Raw genomic sequence first — 23,467 nt, forward strand, 5'->3', positions numbered from 1 at the left:
ATTGGGTATTGGATAGGGGAGATTAGAGTGAGTGATGCCAATTGTGTAAAGTCACCAAGGAGAAGGAAACAAGAATTGACAAAAGGAAAAAAAAAAGATTATGAGGCAGTTCTGGGGCCTCTCTGAAGTTGAAGACATGAGTTAAACATAGAAACCATTAGCACGGTTGTGCTATTTCTCCAACAGTGCCCAGAAGTAGTGGGAAGCAAACAGTTGGAGGGACTGATTGAGAATTGTGGTTGTGGCACGGCAAAGGCGGAGGGCAAAATAACAGTTTAGCACAGCAATTGAGGACATTTGGGAGCAATTTATGCAAGTGATTGAAGCACAAGGTGTGGTATGAGAAGGTAGTGAGCAAAGATAGGAAAAGAATTAGACAAAAAAAGCAGATCAGAGAGCTAAAGACCTTTAGAAGGCTGGTGCAGTGTAGGTGCAGTGAAAATATGAGAGATGTAGAAGGACAGGGGATTGTGATAGTTGAGATAAAAAAAACAGGTGGAATGAATCCTGATGATGAGACTGTCCTGTTGGTAGCTTTAGTTTGGGGGCATCTTAGTTATTAGGGAAGTGAAGCTTTTTCAAGTTAGGGAGGACAAAGAAGTATGGGACTTCATGCATGATTTATCTGAGGATTAAGAAGATGAAGCCAGAGTTTCATTCAATTTGTTGAAAAGTTAAGGGAGACTGTGCCAAGGTCTTAAGTCGGGCTGTGGAGTAATCAGGAGCAGAAAGATGGTAACAATGAAGAGTACTGAATAGCGTAAGCAGGCAGCATATACTGCAAAAGAGAAGGGACTTCCCACTTAACATTGTTGGGCCAGGAGAACCCAATCTTTGGTGGGTACCACATGGGACAACGAGCCCTCCATTCCAGGAAGCTGCAGAGGAGGGAGTGCTCTTGGGGAAAGAGTGAGGTGTCTCTTCAGACATGAGGATAGAGAAATGTTTGTTTACCATGGAATGTATGCCCCAGAAGGTGAAAAGGAAAAATTTTAGAGAGAAAAAGTATGACAGGAGGGAGAAGTAAAGCATAGGATAATTCTTGGATATGAATATAAGTGGTGACGTTATAATTTAGGTGACAATAAGTAATGCCAGTTTACATCTTGACTGCAGTTTTGAATTGTTTTCTTCTGGTGCATCTTCTAATTAGCAAGAAAATATGTTAATATTCAAGGTATATTGGTATAATACCTTTTGAAAATATCTGAAGTTGTCCTTTTATTGCCTTTAAATATATCTAGCAATGCGGGACACAGCATCATCTAAAAGTCTGTCATTTAGTATTGTTGAGGAGAAAGTTGAAACCTGCCTTATTTTTATTTCTTTTTCGATATTCTAATTATTTTTCTTAAATACTTATGGTTTTTTTTCTTTATTTGTGATATTGACAAGTTTTCCTGGGTCTATATCTAGATGATTATCTTGTTAAAAATTTTTTTCTTATATGCAGTGACTCTTTTTAATCAGCAAATCTCAGTCTTCAGGCTAAAACTATTTTCCTCTTGTGTACTTAGATATTGCTTCTGTTGTATTTGTTTTTTATTTTTTCTTCAGGAAAATCAACTATGTGTAAATTGAGTTTGCTTTACTGTTCTTCATTCCTCCCATTTCATTTCACATTATATTTGCCTTTTTTTATTGACTGACTTCTAGGGAAATTTGGCAAAGTGTGCTGTGTCACTGACTCAATTTTCTGCAGTATCAGTTTTCTCTTTCTGGCTTTGAAAACAAATTTAAATGGTGGTATTGCATTTTGGTTTATTGTCAGAATTTCCTTATCTTCTTTATCCATTTCTGTCTGAGGTTATATTTTATTGTAGGTTGGTTGGTTAACCTATCGCCTCTCACATTTCTTTTTGTTTCACACAATCCATTTTCTTTTATTTTTATTGAGAAGGCAAATTAATCACATTCTAAAATTTTAAGGTTTTTTCATAGTAAATCTTTTCTAAGATTTCTTTTTTGGAGGTATCGCAATTCTGGATTTTATTTATTTTTTAAAAGTATAATTTATTATCAAGTTAGCTAATATACAGTGTATACACTGTGCTCTTGGCTTCAGGAGTAGATTCCCGTGATTCATTGTTTACATAAACACCCAGTGCTCATCCTAGCAAGTGCCCACCTCAGTGCCCATCACCCATTTTCCCCTCTCCCCCACTCTCCCGCCCCCCCAAAGTTTGTTCTCCGTATTTAAGAGTTTCTTATGGCTTGCCTCCCTCCCTGTTTGAAACTGTTTTTTCCCCCTTCCCCTATCATCTGTTAAGTTTCTCAAGTTCCACATATGAATGAAAATATATGAGATCTGTCTTTCTCTGACTGACTTACTTCAATTAGCATAATTCCCTCCAGTTCCATCCACATTGTTGCAAATGGCAGGGTTTCATTCTTTCTCATTGACAAGTAGTATTCCATTGTATATATAAATGATATCTCTTTTATCCTTTCATTAGTTGATGGACATTTGGGCTCTTTCCATAATTTGGCTGTTGTTGACAGTGCTACTGTAAACATTGGGGTACGTGTGCCCCTATGAAGAGGTACTCCTGTACCCTTTGGATAAATTCCTAGTAATGCTATTGCTGGGTCATAGGGTAATTGTATTTTTAATTTTTTGAGGAACCTCCACACTGTTTTCCAGAGCAGCTGCACCAGTTTGTATTCCTACCAAAAGTGCAAGAGGGTTCCTTTTCTCCACATCCTTGCCAACATATGTGGTTTCCTGAGTTGTCAATTTTAGCCACTCTTGACCAGTGTGAGGTGGTATCTCAGTGTGGTTTTGATTTGTATTTCCCTGATGATGAGTGATGTTGAGCATCTTTTCATGTGTCTGTTGGCCATCTGGATGTCTTCTTTGGAAAAGTGTCTATTTATGTCTTCTGCCCATGTCTTCACTGGATTCTTTGTTTTTCAGGTGTGGAGTTTGGTAAGATCTCTATAGATTTTGGATACTAACCCTTTATCTGATATGTCATTTGCAAATATCTTCTCCCATTCTGTCAGTTGCCTTTTAGTTTTGCTGATTATTTCCTTCGCTGTGCAGACACTTTTTATCTTGGTGAGGTCCCAATAGTTCATTTTTGCTTTTATTTCCCTTGCCTTTGGAGATGTGTCAAGTAAGAAGTTGCTGTGGCTGAGGTCAAAGAGGTTGTTGCCTGTGGTCTTCTCTAGGGTTTTGACAGTTTCCCATCTCACATTTAGCTCTTTCATCCATTTTGAATTTATTTTTGTGTATAGTGTAAGAAAGTGGTCCAGTTTCATTCTTTTTAATGTTGCTGTCCAGTTCTCCCAGCACCATTTGCTAAAGAGACTGTCATTGTTCCATTGAATACTCTTTCCTGCTTTGTCAAAGATTAGTTGGCCATACATTTTTGGGTCCAATTCTAGGTTCTCTATCTTATTCCATTGGTCTATGTGTCTTTCTGTGCCAATACCATACTGTCTTGATGATTACAGCTTTGTAGTAGGGGCTAAAGTCTGAGATTATTATGCCTCCTGCTTTGGTTCTCTTTTTTCAACATTTGTTTGACTATTCAGGGTCTTTTGTGGTTCCATACAGTTTTTAGGATTGTTTGTTCTGGCTTTGAGAAGAATGCCGGTACCATTTTGATTGGGATTGCATTGAAAGTGTAAGTTGCTTTGGGTAGTATTGACATTTTAACAATATTTGTTCTTTCAATCCGTGAGCATGGAATATTTTTCCATTTCTTTGTGTCTTCTTTAATTTCTTTCATAAGTTTTTTATAGTTTTCAGCATACATATCTTTTACATCCTTGGTTAGGTTTATTCCTAGGTATTTTATGGTTCTTAGTGCAGTTGTAAATGGGATCAATTTCTTGATTTCTCTTTCTGTTCCTTCATTATTGGTGTGTAGAGATGCAACTGATTTATGTACATTAATTTTGTATTCTGAGACTTTGCTGAATTCATGTATCAGTTCTAGCAGCTTTTTCGTGGAGTCTTTCAGGTTTTCCATGGAGAGTATCGTGTTGTCTGTGAAAAAGTGAAAGTTAACTTTTTCTTTGCCTATTTGGATGCCTTTCATTTCATTTTGTTGTCTGATTGCTGATGCTAGGATTTCCAACACTATGTTACACAACAGTGGTGAGAGTGGACATCCCTGTCGTGTTCCTGATCTCAGGGGGCAAGCTCTCAGTTTTTCCCCATTGAGGATGATATTAGCTGTGGGCTTTTCATATATGGCTTTTATGATGTTGAGGTATGTTCCTTCAATCCCAACTTTCTTGAGGGTTTTTATTAAAGAAGGATGCTGTATTTTGTCAAATGCTTTGTTTTTATCTATTGACAGGATCGTATGGTTCTTATCCTTCTATTAATGTTGTGTATCCAATTGATTGATTTGTGAATGTTGAACCAGCCCTGCAGCCCGGGAATGAATCCCACTTGATCATGGTGAATAATCTTTTAATATACTGTTGAATTCAATTTGCTAGTATCTTGTTGAGAATTTTTGCATCCATGTTCATCAGGGATATTGGTCTATAATTCTCCTTTTTAGTGAGGTCTCTGGTTTGGGAATCAAGGGAATGCTGGCTTCATAGAGTGAGTCCGGGGGTGCCTGGGTGGCTCAGTTGGTTAACCACCTGACTTCAACTCAGGTCATGATCTCATGGTCTGAGGTCAAGCTCTGCTTTGGGCTCTGTGCTAATAGCTCAGAGCCTGGAGCCTACTTCTGATTCTGTGTCTCCCTCTCTTTCTGCCCCTTCCCTGCTCTTTCTCTGTCAAAAATAAATAAACATTAAAAAAAAGAATGATTTTGGAAGCTTTCCTTCCATTTCTATCTTGTTGGAACAGCTTGAGAAGGATAGGCATTAACTCTGCTTTAAATGTCTGGTAGAACTCCCTGGTAAGCCATCTGGTCCTGGATTCTTATTTGTTGGGAGACTTTTGATAACTGATTCAATTGCTTCGCTGGTTATGGGTCTGTTCAAATTTTCTATTTCTTCCCGCTTGAGTTTTTGTATTGTGTGGGTGTCTAGGAATTTGTCCATTTCTTCCAGGTTGTCCAGTTTGTTGACATATAATTTTTCATAGTATTCTCTAATAATTGTATTCCTGTGGTATTGATTGTGATCTCTCCTCTTTCCATTGGTGGTTTTATCTATTTGGGTTCTCTTTCTTTTCTCTTTGAGAAGGTTGGCAAGGGGTTTAGCACCCTCGTTTATTTTTTCAAAAAACCAACTCTTAGATTCATTGATCTGTTTTGTTTTGTTTTTTTTTTGAATTCTATATTGTTTATTTCTGCTCTAATCTTTATTATTTATCTTCTGTTGGCTTTGGGGTTTCTTTGCTGTTCTGCTTCTAGTTCCTTTAAGTATGTGGTTAAATTTTGTATTTGGGATTTTTCTTGTTTCTTGAGATAGGCCTGGATAATAATGTATTTTCCTCTTAGGACTGCCTTTGCTGCATCTCAAAGGGCTTGGACTGTCATGTTTTCATTTTCATTTGTTTCCATATATATTTTTAATTTCTTCTTTAATTTCCTGGTTGACCCATTCATTCTTTTTAGTAAGATGTCCTTTAACTTCCATGCATTTGGAGGTTTTCCAAAATTTTTCTTGTGGTTGATTTCACATTTCATAGCATTGTGATTTGAAAATATGCATGGTATGATCTCAATTCTTTTGTATTTATTGAAGGCTGTTTTGTGACCCAGTATGTGATTTCTTGGAGAATGTTCCATCTGCACTCGAGAAGAATGTGTATTCTGCTGCTTTTGGATGAGAAGTTCTGAATATATCTGTCAAGTCCATCTGGTCCAGTGTATCATTCAGGGCCCTTGTTTATTTATTGATTTTATGCCTAGATGATCTGTCCAATGTTGTAAGTGAAGTATTAAAGTCCCCTGCAATTACTGTATTCTTATCAGTAGGACTGCTTATATTTGTAATTAATTGATTTGGGTTTGTTCAAGTTGGGGGCATAAACATTTGCAATTGTTAGCTCTTTTTGATTGATAGACCCCATAATTATGATATAATACCCTTCTTCATCTCTCATTACAACCTTTAGCTTAAAATCTAGTTTGTCTGAAAAAAGTATGGCTACTCCAGCTTTCTTTTGACTCCCAGTAGCATGATAGATGGTTTTCCATCCCCTCACCTTCAGTCCTTAGGTCTAAAATGAGTCTCTTGTAGAGAGCATATAGATGGATCTTGTTTTGTTTTGTTTTGTTTTTTATCCATTCTGATACCCCGTGTCTTTTGATTGGGGCATTTAGCCCATTTGCATTCAGAGTTATTGATAAATATGGATTTAGTGTCATTGTGTTATCTGTAGGTTTTATGCTTGTGGTGATGTCTCTGGCCCTTTGTAGTCTTTTCAGCATTCCACTCACAGAGTCCCCCTTAGGATCTCTTGGCAGGGCTGGTTTAGTGGTCATGAACTCCTTCAGTTTTTGTTTGTCTGGGAAAGCCTTTATCTCTCCTTCTATTCTGAGTGAGAGCCTTGCTGGATAAAGGATTTTTGCTGCATATTTTTCCTATTCAGTGCATTGAGTATTTCCTGCCATTCCCTTTTGGCCTGACAAGTTTCAGTGGACAGGTCTTCTACTACCCTTATGTGTCTACCCTTGTAGGTTAAGTCCTGTTTGTCCCTAGCAGCTTTCAGAATTCTCTCTTTATCTTGGTATTTTTCCAGGTTCACTATGATATGCCATGGTGAAGACCTATTCTTGTTAAATCTGAAAGGAGTTCTCTGTGCCTCCTGGGTTTGGATGTCTGGTTCCTTCCCCAGATTGGGGAAATTTTCAGCTGTAATTTGTTCAATTAGTTCATTTCAAACCTTCTGCCCCTTTCTCTCTCTTCTTCTTCTTCTTCTGGAACTCCTATGATACAGGTATTATTAAATTTCATTGAATCACTTAGTTCTCTAATTCTCCCTTCGTGGTCTAGTATTTTCTTATCTTTTTCTTGGCTTCATCATTTTCCATAATTTTATCTTCTATTTCACTTATTCTCACTTCTGCTTCCTCCATCCTTGATGCCACTGCATCATTTATTTTGCACCTCATTTACAACATTTCTTAATTTGTTGTGACTATTTCATAGTTCCTTAATCTCTGCAGCAATAGATTCTCTGCTATCTTCTATGCTTTTTTCAAGCCCAGCTATTAATCTTATGGCTATTATTCTAAATTCTTGATCAGATATATTGTTTATATCTGTTTTGAACAATTCTCTAGCTGTCATTTCTTTCTGGAATTTCTTTTGAGGAGAATTCTTCCATTTTGTCATTTTGGCTAGTTTTCTGTCTCTTATATGTTTTAATAGCTTGTTATGTGTCCTGCACCTGTGAGTACTACTGTGAGCATTAAAAAGGGGTTATACCCTCTCCAGGGCCTGGCCCTTCAGGAGGTGTTTTTGGAGTGTGTTGTGTGCTGTCTGTTGTTATGACTCTGGTTGCTTTATCTCCCCAGTCATAGTGGTGGTTTGGACCTTCTACCAGGTGTGATTTGATTTGTTCATTGAAGTAACTCTGGAAGAAATTTTAAAAAGGGGAATGGTGGTGGAAGAAGCCTTATCCCATAGAAAGAAAGAAATGACAGGGGCAGGAAAAAAAAAAGGATAAATGATCAGGCAGAGAATCAGAGAAACTATACAGCTTAATCCATAGAGAGAGAGAGAGAGAGAGAGAGAGGAAAATAAAGAAGGAAACACAGAAGAGATGCAAAAAGAATAGATTAAAAATGTCTACTTAAACAAGCAACAACCAGAATAGAGAAGGGAAGAAATAAGAGGAAGAAAAGGAAGAAAAAATATTTATAGAAAATAAGAATTGACCAAGAATCAATTCAGAAAATGCAAAACCACTGGACCAATATCTGATGGTGTCTTGGAACTGGTGGCTGCCCTGGTCTGGAGGAGGGGCCTTCTGGTTCGGTCAGTGTCAATCTTCCTTTGTTAGATATGCAGTTACCAGGCACTGAGGGACGTGGTTTGGTATCAGTGGGTGCCACATCTACTGTGGGCCCGTTTTCTATTCCCTGAAGCCCCACCTTGTTGGGGATGGTAGAAAAAATGGAGACATCCCAGTCTCTTCTCCCTAGACCGGTGTCCCAAACCACTCTGTTCAGGCTGCCCTCACAGTGCCGCGCGGGTGTGAGCGGGCCAGTTTGTCCCACTCCACAGTCTCCTGTGCCGCCCAGGTGCTTGGCTGGGATTCAAACCCTGATGTCTTAAAGGGTCCTATTCTGCCCACCCTGGTTCTGGGGTAGTGCCACTCCACCAGCCAGCCAACAAAGAACCTCTGACTGGCTGGTGCCTGCAGGGTCTTTTGTCCTTGGAATGTCTCTATACCTTCTTCTCACAGCACTCAGGGTAGGGGACTGCTCTCTCCCAGTGTGCCTCTGAGCTCACTACCAAGCTCCGGGCTGGCTCCCCTCCTTCCCAGGCGGGTGTACAGGGCAGCAGGCCCCAGTCTGGAGAAAGCCCCGCAACCCTGGGATGAGTTAGAAATTGGTTCTTTCTCCATTTTTTCTATTCCTCAGTTCATGGTTTTTCTTTTGTCCAAATACAATCCTATACTTCCAAGCCTCTCTTTCTCTTCCTTTTGTCTCCCCACGGAAGGGGATCCCTCCGCTCCATGCCTACTCTGCCCATTTTATCTCTCCCAATTCACAATCACACACCTGTGGCCTGCCAAGTTGTCCACATGGGTCCCTGGAGATGTTTCTGTCACTCTGTAGCACGGATTCCTGGAATTCCAAGTCTTCTGGCTTCAATACTGCTGTTGTTTGAGGGACAAGGGAACTTCGGGTCCCCCTACTTCTTTTCAAAAATTTTAGAGCGACAGAACAAATCATGACTGCTACTAAAATTTCCATTATCAGTTGAATTCTATGGGTCTCTGCTACACTCATGAGTAACTTTATGTTTCATCTTGTTTTTCAACTGATGAAATAAGAATAGTATCATTACTAGATTATTTATGTTAATGTGGATTTTTCTCCTTGTCTGTAGTGGAAAAGTAAAAAAGCCACAAAATCTAATGTGTCATTCCTCCTTTGTTCTTTTTAACCTTTTTCTTTGTATAATAAAATTATCTATTTTATGACCAGGATCCTTTTTCCTGTAGCCATATTGCATTAGAAGATACTACATTCCACGGTGCCTCAGTGGCTCAGTCGGTTAAGTGTCTGACTCTTGATTTCGGCTCAGGTCATGATCTCACCATTTGTGAGATTGAGCCCAGCTTCAGCTGCTTCTCAGCATGGAGCCTGCTTGGGATTTTCTCTCTCCCTCCCTCTCTGCTCCTCCCCATCTCATGCTCTCTAAATAAATAAATAAATATTAAAAAAAAAAGAAGAAGATATGGTCCTAGGATGTACACAGAAAGACAAATTCTCATTGAATGACAGAAATAGATGTAAGGGGAAGTATCATGGATGCCTAGAAATCTTCCAATTTCCTTCTGATTTTCTTATCTTTTGTCTTACTCATATCTGTGGAAATACATCTGTGTTCTGACAGACCACAGACCAGTATTTCTGTTCCTAGAGTTTTAAAATGTCTTTGCTTCTTTTGGTATTCAATGGCATATTGGAGGTGGAAAAATTAGGTAACAACTAGTTTAGTAAAACCTTAAAATACAAATTTGAGGAATCCATATAATGTTTCATGATGTCTAGTTGGTATTTACAAGTGGGTGGCTAGAGAAATATTGATGAGTCATTCATAAAGCTAAGATGATTTGACAACTTATATATTTAAACAAGAAAGTAGAAGGAAACTCTAAACTCTAAGGAAGATCACATAGATGAAAGAAGATGGAGAAGCAGTGAATGAGACAGAGTAGGAGTAGTGACATAGGGGATATGGAGATGAGGAGAATGTCGTGCCCTGAGAATAAGAAAAAAAAATATTCCATAAAGATAGGTATGTCTAAAAATATGAAATGCTTTGCAAAGATGTCAAGAGGGGTGAACTCTTGGAAATATCATTTAATTTGGGAATTGGTATGACTTGGACCACCTTTGAAGGGGAGCTGTGACTTTCAACAAAATTGGCTGAATTACTTTCTTGAATAGAGAAGTGGAAAAAATGACTGATGCTAGAGAAGAAATGTGGGTGACTGTTGGTGGTTTAATGTATCTTAGTGAATAATGGATAGGGTAAAATCAGATGAGTAAAACTTACTTAAATGTTTAGTTGTTTTTATTTACTTTAGAATACAGTGCTTTATTCCATAATACCCATTTAAAGAATGTTAATTTAAGTATTGGTAATCTATGCCTTAGAGAGTGTTTCCAGAAGCCTTTCAAAGTTTAGCATGATCTTAATCATATCAATATACAAATTGAATCATATCAAATTCAAAACTAAAATTTAAACATTTGAACATTTGCATTAGTTTTGATGTGAGATGACCTATAACTTTTGCGAGGTATATCTAATGACTTCATGGTTTAGTTTTTGATCAAACTTGAAAACACTTAGTATTGAGTGTATGTATACAGACACGAATATATATTTTGTTTGTTTTAACAGAACATAAAGGAACAAGAAGGGATTTCAGAAGCTATGATAAGCCTTGGCAATTAAATGCAAAGAAGCCTAAAAAGTCAAAAAGTGACCTTGCTGTGTCTAATATTTCCCCACCGTCATCAGAATCCAAATCATGTAAGGAATTTTGTCATTCAAATGTTACTTAATGTAAGTATGTGTTACTAACAAAATGAAGAAAAGGTAAGAGTTGAAGCCTAACTTTTTATCTGATAATTCTGGCTGTTAATCCTAATGAAGGTCATGTTCATTTTAGCAGTAACATTGAGCTGTATTTATATATATCTACTCACTCATATTCTCAAGCATGTTTAATTGGTTTAGAGCTTTTTGAGTATAATATTCTTTTAAAAATGTTAGCTGCTTGGAGCAGCTTCCTTGCCTGTTACAGCATTATATCACATTCAAAGCAACAGTAACCCTATATTTAATAGTCTATAAAAACAAATTAAATCTTTTAGAGTAGAGGGAAATAAAGGAGTTTTATATTAAAAAAACTTAGTAAAATTTTAAATGTTAATCCTTCTTTCTTCTGTTAGTCCCCTCAGATTCTACTTCCCCAAAAATAATTTATATATTTTCATACCCTTTGAAATAGTTTGCATCTTTTATATCCTTTTCTTTGTACAGACTAGCGTATAAAATATGTGTGAGTTGATTTGCTTTATAAAACTGGTTTTAGACTATACACATTCTTGAGCAATTTGTTTTTATTATTTTAGAATATACTGTGGATGTATTTTCATGTTAAACTTAGATCTAAGTTATGCTTTTTAATGAATTACATGCCGTAGCATGCTGTGAATGTGCCATAATTTATTTATTCCCCTGTGGAAGGACAGTTAGATTGTTTACAGAGTTGTGCCACCACAAACTCTTCACTGAAATAAATGAATATCTTGCAATTTCTGATAAAGTAAACAACCTTGTACATACATATATAAGTGTAGGTGTTCTCATTTCTTCATGATAATTTACCAGACATAAGATCACTGGGTCAGAGGGTCAGTATATTTTTAGTATAGTAAATATTTCAGATTACTTTTTTAAAAGGTAGTAGGAAAAGTATTTCAGAAGTCTGAGATTACCTTTGCTGTAACATTACCATATAAATATTTTAAAAATTATTTCATTTGGGGCGCCTGGGTGGCTCAGTCGGTTAAGCGTCCGACTTCGGCTCGGGTCACGATCTCGCGGTATGTGGGTTCGAGCCCCGCGTCGGGCTCTGTGCTGACTACTCAGAACCTGGAGCCTGTTTCAGATTCTGTGTCTCCCTCTCTCACTGACCTCCTCCGTTCATGCTCTGTCTCTCTCTGTCTCAAAAATAAATAAATGTTAAAAAAAAAAATTAAAAAAAAATTATTTCATTTTATTTTAATCAAAACGAAAATATACATGGTTTGAAAAGTAGTATTACAGGCTTCTAACATGGAACCACTTTGAATTCTTTCAGATGTTTCAGAGCTACACAAGTTTACATATCAAAACATACAAGTTACTTGCACAGTTCCCTTTTACTTTTTAAATTTGAGGCATCAGCTTTTGACCTCCTTGTAAGATTTTGTGACTTCAGACCTCAGGCCCACCTCATCCCCCGAACACAAACATGCAGATATTTCAAATGTTGAATATATACTCCACATCGATATTATTATGGCTATATTAATTAGTCTTTATTCCAACAGAGACATCGATGTCCAACTATTAATTTCTTTCTAGAACTAGTAATTGTTTTATTTTTGTATTTGCTTTGTTTTCTGTGTATTCCTCACTAATCCTTCCTCAAGCCTTGCCTTAAAGTACTGAATACTCAGTATGATCAAATTCATCAAGTAATCCTAACTTTGATCTTATTTTATTTTATATTTTATATTTTATTCCATAAAAAAAAGTAGAGACCTCTCTTTTACAGCCCTGTGTGCTCTTGCTCAAATTTTGGTTTCTTAGTTTTGAGCCTTTTTCTCAACTGTCTTCTGAGACCATCCTTCTCTGCTATCCTGAAGATTCTCTTTTCCTTTCTCTTAGGGAGGGTCACCTATTTCCTGAATCCTAAGTCTTTCCACTTTGGGGTTTATTTATTCATTTTGTTAGAGAATCTCTACTACGAACTTTCTGAAAAAAGGATTGGAAGATAAATGGTTTGAATCCTCACAAACTCTAAGAAGTAATTTTCAGTTGGAAATGTGAAGGAATTTCTCCTGTGTCTTCTAGGGCAAGAGTGGCTATTGAGGAGTCTGATGAGAGTTTGATTTGCTATTTCTGTCTCTGAAAGCTTTTCAAGATCTTTCTTTACTGCCCCTGTTATAAAATTTTGCCTTGGATTGAATTGAATTGATGTCTTGAATTGTTCTGGACATTTAATGGATCCTTCCAATCTGAAAAACAAGTTTTTATATCCTATTACCTTGGCATTTGTCTTCCTTGATTGATGCTTTAGTGTTAACTGTTATGAAATGTTCAACTTTTTGGGCATCTCTCCGTGGCATTAGATTTCAGTATTCTCTACTTTGCTGAATCCAGTTACCACTCCTCAGTTTGTTTTGCATCTTCCAAAAAAGATTTGCTATCTCTTGTCTAACAATGTCTTCTCTTCTTGTTCAACTAATTATTTGACGAAAAAATCTTTAATTTTAGTAAGAATTTGGGGGAAGTAAAGCTAGATGTGTTCAGTCTTCTGTTTTATCAGAAGATAGTAAAATTTCTTAAAAATATTTACTAATTGCTAATGAGGAAGTTAGTAATTATTTTTTAAGCTGCTGAAACATACTTTGCTTGTATATTTTCCCTAAATTATAGAAATTATTGGTTTTAAATTAGTACCCGAATTTTCTTTTTTTTTTTCTTAAATATTGTCATACTTTCCTTTACTAGTTCAGTGAAAACATTTCTTAAAACCCAGCTTTGTAACTTCCCTCTGTTTGCCCATAAGAAAACCATATCCAAAACAAACATTTTTATTCTGTACATTGATCTTGACACAATCTCTCATATGATGATGAATAGTAAGTTTTTATCATTATGTAGCATGCTTATGGAGTAATCATTTTTTTTAAAACATAGTGCCAAGGTCAGTAGATCATCCTAAGTGGAACTGGCGAATTAAACCAGAAAGCCGTGATTTTGATGAATTGAACCACATCCTTCAAGAGAGCAAGAAGCTGGGAAAAGCCCTTGAGAATCTTTCTCGAAGTAAGTTCATTTACTTGATTATAATTGAAATTCCTAACCAGTATTAAAGTAGAAATATTTATTCCAATTTCCAGTAACCCATTTCCAACATCCTCATTATAATTACATGAGAGCTTGTGATAGTGTGTGTGAGATTGGAAATGAGGATTGATCTTGCAATTTACACACATTCCTGGGAAGATTGGCATATAGAGTAGGAGGAGCTGTAGACACTCCACCCCACCCTGTCTCTTGCCCTTGCTGTTTGACTCCAGTCTCTACAAGGTCTCTGTTACCCAAGTCAGCTGCACATGTAATGGTCTTACTCATTCTTCTCTTTTGAACCTCATTGTTTTATGTCATCCTAATTAGTAAACATACCATTTGATTTCATGACTTTTTGATGTCTCTAAATCTCTCAGGGTAGCAACGGGGCAGATTCTTCTTAGAATCCTTTCAGAACCTAGCAACATATTTAAAAAAAAAAATCATTCTGTAATCCAAGGCCTAGGTTAGAGGTTTTGCTCTGCCACTTATGAATAACCCCAGGTAAATCATTGAACCTCCAGTGAGCCTTGGTTCTCTCGTCTCCAGAGTAGGAAGACATGGTCTGTCTCCTTTTGATAGGTGTGAAAGTTTAAAATTACATATTTCAAGTAAAAAACTTTAAAATATTACTGTCATGAGAATAGGCAATCAAATATTTTGATTTGATAAATGCTTTCTATATATGTAGATATACATTTATACCTTGTGGTTTTAGTAGTAGTGGGTTCAAAGTATTCCTGCCTTCCTCGGGTTCTTAAATATCTCTCAATTTTAAAATTAGGTGCCTTTAGAAGCCCACTAATGCTATGATCTTACTAAAATTTTCTTCTGCCATATGGAATATTAAAAATTCTTAAATAGAAGATAGGATACTAGCACATTCTAGTGGATTCTATTTTAGAATCTGTATGTTTCTTTACATAGCACAGTTGTACCAGCTTCATGACTTATATCAAAGTTAAAATTGCCTGGGGGGATGAGCAAATTGGGTGAAGAGGAGTGGGAAATACAGGCTTTCATTTAGGGAATGAATAAGTCATGGGAATAAAACGCACAGCACAGGGAGTTAAAAAAATTAAAATTGTCCCTTGGTATGTTTGGGGAGAAATAATATGTGTATGGAATATATATGCATTTGTATATTGTATGTAATTATATATATTTACACATTACATTTTGTATTATAATTTTACATATAGAGATTGAGTTTTTTTTCATACCTCTTAGTTCATAGCTCACTAGAGCCTTTTTTGGATTTTTTGTGCAGTGAACCCACATCACAAGTTAATTTGCCTTATCATAGGGTCTTATAAATTTTAAATTAATTTTTAAAATTTTAATTTCAGTATAATTAACATACAGTGTTATATTAGTTTCAGGTGTACAGTGTAGTGATTGAACAGTACTTTTACTCAGTGTTCATCATGATATGTGTACTTTTCAATCCCCATCACCTAATTTAGCCCCCTCCTACCTCCCCTTGGTAACCATCAGCTTGTTCTCTATAATTAAGAAGAATCTATATCTTGGTTTGTTTCTCTCTTTTTTCCTTTGTTCATTTGTTTCTTAAATTACACATATGAGTGAAATCATATGGTATTTGTCTTTCTCTGATTTATCTCAGCATTATATTCTCTAGATCCATCCATGTTGTTGCAAATGGCAAGATTTCATTCTTTTTTATAACTGAATAATATTTCATTGTATATATATGTGTGTATATACACACACACACACACACACACACACACACACACATACACACACACACACACCATCTTCTTTATCCATTCATCTGTTGATGGACACTTGGGCTACATCTATAATTTGGCTATAGTAAACAATGCAGCCATAAACATAGGGATTCATATATCTCTTGAATTCGTGTTTTCGTGCTCTTTGGGTAAACACTCAATAGTGGGATTACTGGATCATTATCAGAATTCTATTTTTAATTTTGGCGGAACCCGCATACTGTTTTCCACAGTGGCTCCACCAGTTTGCATTCCCACCAACAGTACACAAGGGTCCCCTTTTCTCCGCATCCTCAACGACACTTGTTGTTTCTTACACTTCTTATTGTAGCCATTCTGACAGGTGTGAAGTGATATCCCCTTGTAGTTTTGATTTGCATTTCCCTGATGATGAGTGATGTTGAGCACCTTTTCATATGTTTGTTGGCCATCCGGATGTCTTTGGAGAAATGTCTCTTCTTCTGCCCATTTTCAATTCTTTGTTTTTAGTGGGTTTAGTTGTATAAGTTTTTTATATATTTTGGTATGTCAGTTGCACATATTTTCTCCCATTCTATAGGTTGCCTTTTAGTTTTGTTGGTTATTTCCTTTGCTGTGCAGAGGCTTTTTATTTTGATGTATTACCAACAGTTTATTTTTGCTTTTGTTTCTCTTGCCTCAGAGGGCCTATCTAGAAAAACTTTGCTAAGGCCGATGTCAGAGAAGTTACTGCCTGTACTGTCTTCTAGGGTTTTTATGGTTTGGGGGCTCACATTTAGGTCTTTAATCCATTTTGAATTTATATTTGTGTATGGGGTAAGAAAGCGGGCCACTTTCATTCTTTTGCGTGTTGCTGTCTAGTTTTCCCAACACCATTTGTTGAAGAGACCGTCTTTTTCCCATTGCATAGGATCTTATAATTTTGCTATTAGTAGAAATTCTCTGCTTGTGATTTAAGAAGACCTTACCTTTGGCTTTGGAAGAAATAATGATAAAGTGAATTTGGCTTATTACTATATTATGTTCATGAAGTAAGTCTTATTCTATTAATATGTCAAAGGTTTATATTAATATGCATAAATCTTACCCCTTTGGGCAGAGCCTGTGGCTCTTTATAGTCTCAATTTATCTAAAAACATGAATTAAAAGAAAGATGATTGAAGAATGTGCCCAATTATGGCACAGATATAGTATTTTTGTTCTTTAAAATATGATTAATTGCCTTATAGACATTTGTTATATCATTGTTAATTTGTAGGAAAACATTTGGCCTGTCCCTAAAGCTTTTTTATTTGATTTTATTTTTGTGTTTTTAGAGAGAGAGAGCACAAGCAGAGGATAGGGGCAGAGGAGGAGAGAGAGGGAATCTTAAAATGGCTTCATGCTCAGCGCAGAGCCTGATGCGGGGCTCGATTCCATGACCTTGCGATCATGATTTGAGCCAAAATTGAGTTGAACACTCAACCAACTGAACCACCCAGGCGCCCCTAAAACCTTTTTTTAAAAATGTTTATTTATTTTGAGGGAAAGAGGGAGAGTGCACGCTGGAGAGGGGCAGAGAGAGGGAGAGAGAGAAACCTAAGCAGGCTCCAGTCTCAGTGCACAGCCTGATCCGAGACTCCATCTCGTGAACCATGAGATCATTATCTGAGCAAAATCAAGAGTCAGACGCTTAACTGACTGAGCCACCTAGGCACCCCAAAAACGTTTTAATAAAGGACTTTGATTGCCTTTCAGTTATATGTTTGCCCAGTTGAGTGACAAAAATATCAAGGTTCAAGCTATGGTCTGTCTCAAGAAAACTTGGGTGTGGCCTTTTCTGAGTCCTGTGATCAGAGGCTATTGGAGGGCTATAACAGGGGACTCATTTAATCCTTTTTTAAAAAAAATTTTTTTTAATGTTCATTTTTGAGAGAGACAGAGCATGAGCCAGAGATGGGTGGAGAGAGAGGGAGACACAGAATCCAAAGCAGGCTCCAGGCTCTGAGCTGTCAGTACAGAGCCCAATGCACAACTCGAACTCACAAACTGTGAAATCATGACCTGAGCTGAAGTCGTTTGCTTAACCACCTGAGCAACCCAGGTGCCCCAGGTGCCCCAGGACTCATTTAATTCTTGAAGGAAATCTGGAGAAACAGAAATGGCTAGAAGGCAGTCCTTGGTGGGAGAGCAGAAGAGGTGCAGATACGGCACATTATTCTTGGGACAAAGTCAGGGCCAAGGAAGCAATCAGGTGAGTCAGTAGCTCAGCCAGAAATAAGGTGTAATGTTCAGCTTCTATGTATATGATGGAGAATTGCTTTTGGCTTCTCTTGATGATTTTAAGAGGGCTTTAATTTTTGTGGCAGTAGTGGTGGGGGGTGGGGTTAGAGAGCAGGTCTTCACATATGGAGGGATTGCTCTTCTCTCCCTTTAAGTGTTTTTGAGTCTCTTTTGGAACAAAATGCTGCTTTCTTGGAATGACCTGACTTTTTGTGATTTTCAATATCTGAGGTTTAATACAAACTTTCTGTCTTAGGCCCAACATGTGACTAACTACTAAGTTATTAGTTTGCCTGAGATGACCAGTGTAAATTAGTAGAAATGCAGCTTTACCATTTACTGGTGTTTATTTAGCAGTCTGTATGCCCATTATTTAACTATGTAATCACCAACTTAGTTCTTTACCTTCCTGAAGCAGAATGTCATTAATTCTTATTCGATTTTATAATAGCTTCAGGTTGGTAACTCTTTCTCTAACCTAATCTCCCATCTCTAATGATTGTTTTGCATTGTTTTATTTACTAAGACATAGGAAATGGACTTTTTCTTCCAGGCATGGTCAAAGTGATTATTCAGTGTCATGTTATTGTGGACCTTTCTCTCCAGTGCCATAGCTGTTGATAGGAAAGTTTGAAAATTTTTAGTGATCTCTTAATTTTTGTAGTTTCTGATAGAATTCTCTCTGGCAAGGTTTGCTTTATCTCAGTTGTACTTTCCAAAAGATGTGACATATTTTGGAAGTATTTGTTGTTTACCTCAGACTGACAGCAAAAAATCATTTATATCTCTCAAAATGATAGAATTATCTCAGCTCTGCAGCTGTCAGCTTATCCAGGCTTCAATTCTCTCTCTGTCTCTCTCTTTCTCTTCCTCAGTCTCTCTCTCTCTCTCTCCTGACAGGATTGAAATAATAACGGGAAAGACTAGGTATTCTCTTCAGTTTGCAAATGGGAATTTTGTTTCAGTAACAACTGTACCATGCTTTTTTTTCCTGGCTTTTTGCAAACCTTTCAATGTAATGCTTTATCTTAAGGTCAGTCAATAACTGTGACTCTCTTTATGTTATGATTCCCTTAAAAAGTAGATGTGTTAGAAAAACTTGCAGTGTCTTGTAATGCTGCATAGTCATGATATGGTAGGCATAGTGGATTTTTGGTTCCTGGATCCCTCCTTTTGCCGCATTTCCAAATGTTCTTCAAACCTGACTTTCATATTCCAAGAGTCTGGACTCATGCCTTTTCCTTCAAGTGTTGGTTTCCATCTGACTTTCAAGTAGTGAGAAAAATTGTTTTTGAATAGGGAAGTTGCAAAGATACAAGACCTTCACATTCCCAAATAATGTATCTCTTTTAGTAGCTGTGATTGAAGGGCCTTAGGGCAGCATCCTTCTCAGTGCATTATATTAGGGCCCATCATCATACTACTGGTGATACTAACCTCAGTCAGTTGGTTAAGGTGGTGTCTACCAGCTTTCACCATTATAAAGTTAATACTGTTCCTTTTTGTAGTTAATAAATATCTTAGGAAAGATACATGAAGCCTTCGAAAATATCATGTTTCTTTTTCACACTTTCACCCAGTAATTTCAGCATCCGTTGGTGACTCTTGCCTAGAACAATTATTACTGTGGTTTTCTAAAAGACAGTTTCTATCATCCCTTTATTCATTGTAATTCTTCTTTAATGGAGAGAAGGGAAAATGGACTTACAACCACCCCCAACGTAACAGGGGCCTACTTATCTTTGCTTGTGACCGGTCATACTTCTGTTTAATATTTATATATGCATATGGATATTAATGTGGGTATATATGTAGATATGGATATGAATGTGAGTATAGATATAAACATTTTTCTATAGGTATTGATATAAAGAAAATAAAATACATATCCTAAAGTTAATTCATACTGATTTTTCTTGGGAATCCCAAGTGGGTATTGCGCTGTCAGCACAGAGCCTGGCGCGGGGATCCATCTCTCACAGATCGTGAGGTCATGACCTGAGCCAAAATCAAGAGTTGAGCACTTAACTGACTGAGTCACCCAGGCGCCTCCCAGCTTTGAGTATATCATTTGACCTGCTTCCTCAAATTTCCTCTTTTGTAAAATGAAGTAATTTATCCTGGATTACCATTAAGACCTCTCCAGTTTTCACAAGTCTTTGTTTTAATGATCTATAATTTATATTCCAAAGTTAAATGTACTCACGGCTTACAGATTGTGGTTCCTCCTGCTTGCATTCTTTCTAGCTCTTTGTTATCCTCACTCTTGTTCTTCCTGAATTGTGACCTTCAGCACATTGGAGTGTCTGCAGTATATTTGCACTTCATTCTTTTTCATCTTTTTTTTTTTTGCTTCCCCTGCCCATACTGAACTATGGGTTTGTGTCACCATTATTCTTGTTGTCTGTTGTTTCCATTCTTCTGCTGTGTCTCTGTGTGAAATTCCCATCTTGGCGTAAGTGCTGCAGTCTTCGGTTCTTCACCAGTAAGGCTGAGAGCTCCAAGGAAAAATGGCAGGGTCCAGCTGAACCCTACATCTAGATTCTTGGTTTTCAGCACTGTTACTTATCTTGGTCAGTCCCTCCCTTTCTCCACTCTTATGCAACTATGAAAAACCCACACAATAATCTTCACACCCATATTTATTCCCTGCCTCACTGTTTTAGCAATTAGCTTGCCTCCAGCTTCATAGAAAAACCTAACTGTAAAATGTGTAAAATGTGTTCCCCTCTACCCATCTGCATACGAAAATACATCCACATCTATCCTGCCCTTCTCAATGGAGGAGTTGTTCCTCTTGTTTAAGGCTAAGCTTTCCACCCATGATTTTGATCCCATTTCCTTCCCAGTCCTCTGAGATATGATTCCCATTAATCATTTTGTGTTTTCTGTATGTGGAACTCTTTCTAATTCCAGTCCCACTGATACTGGTTTTATGATGCTGGGAAAATTTCTTAACTTCTCTGTGTCTCAATTACCTTTTCTGTAAAATTGCAATATTATCATTAATTATGATTAATTATGATACATAATAATTGCTAATTAAATATTAGATATTATATTTCTATTACCGTGTCACAGATGACCACAAACTTAGTGGCTTTAAAAAAATACCAATTTACTACCTTATAGTTTCTGTGGCTCGGGAGTACAGGCGTAGGTTAGTTGAGTCCTCTACTCTGCGTCTAGGCAAGCTGAAATTAAGGTGCTGGTTGGTGCTGCGATCTCACCTGAGGCTTCGGGGTCTCTTTTTACGCTCATTCAGGTCATTGGCCAAATTTAGTCCTTGCTGTTGTAGTACTAAGATCTCTGTTTTCTCATTGGCTATTGGCTGGGGATTGCTCTTAGAAACAGAGGCCATTCTCAGGTTCTTGCTTTGTGATCTTCTGGTAAGGGTAGTTCACAACTACATCTTTGAATGCACTGAGGAGCATCTCTCTGAAGCTTGGCCTTCTTTTAAAAGGCTCATTTGACTAGGTCAGGGCCATCCAAGATAATGTCTCTTCTGATTTACTCACTGAACCAGTTAGTAACCAAATCATGAGAATGATATCCTTTCATATTCATATTTATAGTCCCACCATGCAGACTCAAAGAGAAAGGAGTACACAATTGTGTACCTTGGGGACCATCTTAGAATTCTGCCTACCACATATATTATAAGTGTATTACTGCTTATCCCTAATATCCTGTAACATGCTCCAGCTGAGCATGGCCCAACAGAAATGTAATGTGAGCCACATTACATTTTATATTTTCAAACAGGCACATTACAATAAAGCAAAAAGAAACCTGTAAAGTTAATTTTAATAAAATATTTTTATTTAGCCCAGTGTATCTAAGTTATCCATTAAACTTGTATTCCATATTAAAATTATCATTGGGATATTTTTTTCATACCAGGTCTTCAAAGTTAGTTGTGAATTTTAGTTTACGTCACATCTCAGTTTGAACTAGCCACATTTCGAATATTCAGCAGCCACATGATGAGTGGCTACCATTGGATACCACAGCTGTAATTAATGTTAAAAGCAAACACCCATGGAAAATCTTCTCTTGAGTTTGAGTTACCTCCAGACGTCAGAATTTCTTCTTCCTCTTTGATACAAATTTTCAAAAGAAATGGTGAACACTCATTATCTCTGCTTGTTTCTCCTCCTTTCTCCCCTCAATGTGGCTCTGTGATTGCACCTATCATTCTATTGAAACCTTTCTCACTGTGGTCACCAGTTGAACCCAGATGGTCAAACCGAATGAACACTTTTCCAGTCCTCATCTTACAAAATTGCTCTGGTAGTTTTAACACCATTGATTATTCTGTCTGTCTTCGGACTCTCAGATCTGCTCTCTGGGCCCAGGCCCTCATTTGATCTTCTCGGATGCCCTTCACACCATTTCTTACAGGTTTCACTCCGGCGCTCCTCTGTCTTCCTGGCCACTTTGAATGCTGTTCCCACAAGTCATCCTTTGTTCTCTCAAATGTTCTGTTTCCATTGTCATCCTCCCTCACAGTTACAGTGGTCAGCCCCACACAGCTAACTCAATTGAGTATATTTCCCATCCAGACTGTTTACACTTCGTGGAAAATGTTTGAAGCCTATCTTCATTCGGATATCCCACTGCCGCGCAAAACTCGGTGTGTCTAAGTAGGTCATACACCTCTCTTCAAACATGGCTTTTCTTCCTCATGCTTCTTCTTAGGTGACAGCACCATCACTTTCCAGTTCTCACAGACTGGAACCTTACAGATTCCTTTCTCTTCCTAACTGTTCGTAAGTAATTAATTACTAAATCTTGCTCATCTGCCCTCTATCTTGGGTTTGATTCTCTTCTCTACCCCTAGTTCATACTCTCAACATCACTGACCAAATCATTGGTTTATCCATTTAACATGTTCTGTTTTGTTTCATTTCATTCCTGCCCCGTGATGGAAAAAAACAGATGCAGTCCCTGCCCTTACTGAGCTAGTGGCTGGCTGGATTGCATAACCTGTGTTAGGGGAATCTCATGGCCAGAATCTCTGTGGCTGAATACGACGTAAGTATTTTCCCCTCCAAAAGTAGTTCAGTGTGGTGTGGTAGGGATGCAGACTACTTCCCTCCTGTTACTCTGCAATCTTCAGTACATGGCCTCCAACGGTCCTGCAGAAGGGAGAAGTAGATCTGAAGCCTAGAGGCAAAAGTGTAGTGCATTCCCTCTGACCACATTGCACAACTAGCTGTGAGGCTGGGAAATGTAGTCTAGCTTGTGGGCGCAGGAGAAATACGGAAATGGCTTGAGGAATGAACAACCAGTCTTGCCCACACTCTTGTTTCTCAGTTCCTCCAGTCCCTTGCTGTGATCAGTGTGATGGATCTAAAGTGAAAACCTGACACCAAGTTCTTGCAGATATTCAGTGTTTCCTTAAAACCTCATAGAATGTGCCACTTGATCTGACCCGGTCTCCTGTATCATCTTTCAAGGCTTATCGTCTAGCCATTTATGCATCAGCGACACAGGAGTTTTTCACACTTATTGAAGGTCCTTTATTTCACATTTTTGCTTATGTTGTCCCTGTAACCTGAAATGTCACCGTCACTTCTCTCTATAGATTCCATTTCAGCCAAGCTAAATCCTATTCCTCTCTCTAGGCTCAGCTTAAATATCATTTCTTCCAAAATGAATTACTGTTGCTGTCCTTCCTGGACTGGATTTGGTGCCCCCTTTTTGTGCTTCTATATTTTTCTCTG

The 23,467-nt window shown here is 37.5% G+C and overlaps 1 protein-coding gene across 1 annotated transcript in view; it reads left to right on the forward strand.

Annotated features, from left to right (window-relative positions):
• The window catches only part of CF2H8orf34 (chromosome F2 C8orf34 homolog), a 400,043-nt gene that overhangs the window by 82,946 nt on the left and 293,630 nt on the right, over positions 1-23,467 (forward strand). Inside the window, 2 exon segments of the mRNA XM_042973375.1 lie at positions 10,513-10,644; positions 13,588-13,716. Of these exon segments, the coding sequence (XP_042829309.1) occupies positions 10,513-10,644; positions 13,588-13,716 (261 nt within the window).

Source organism: Panthera tigris, chromosome F2 (genome assembly GCF_018350195.1).
Source record: "Panthera tigris isolate Pti1 chromosome F2, P.tigris_Pti1_mat1.1, whole genome shotgun sequence".
In the NCBI taxonomy this organism is placed as follows: Eukaryota; Metazoa; Chordata; class Mammalia; order Carnivora; family Felidae; genus Panthera; species Panthera tigris.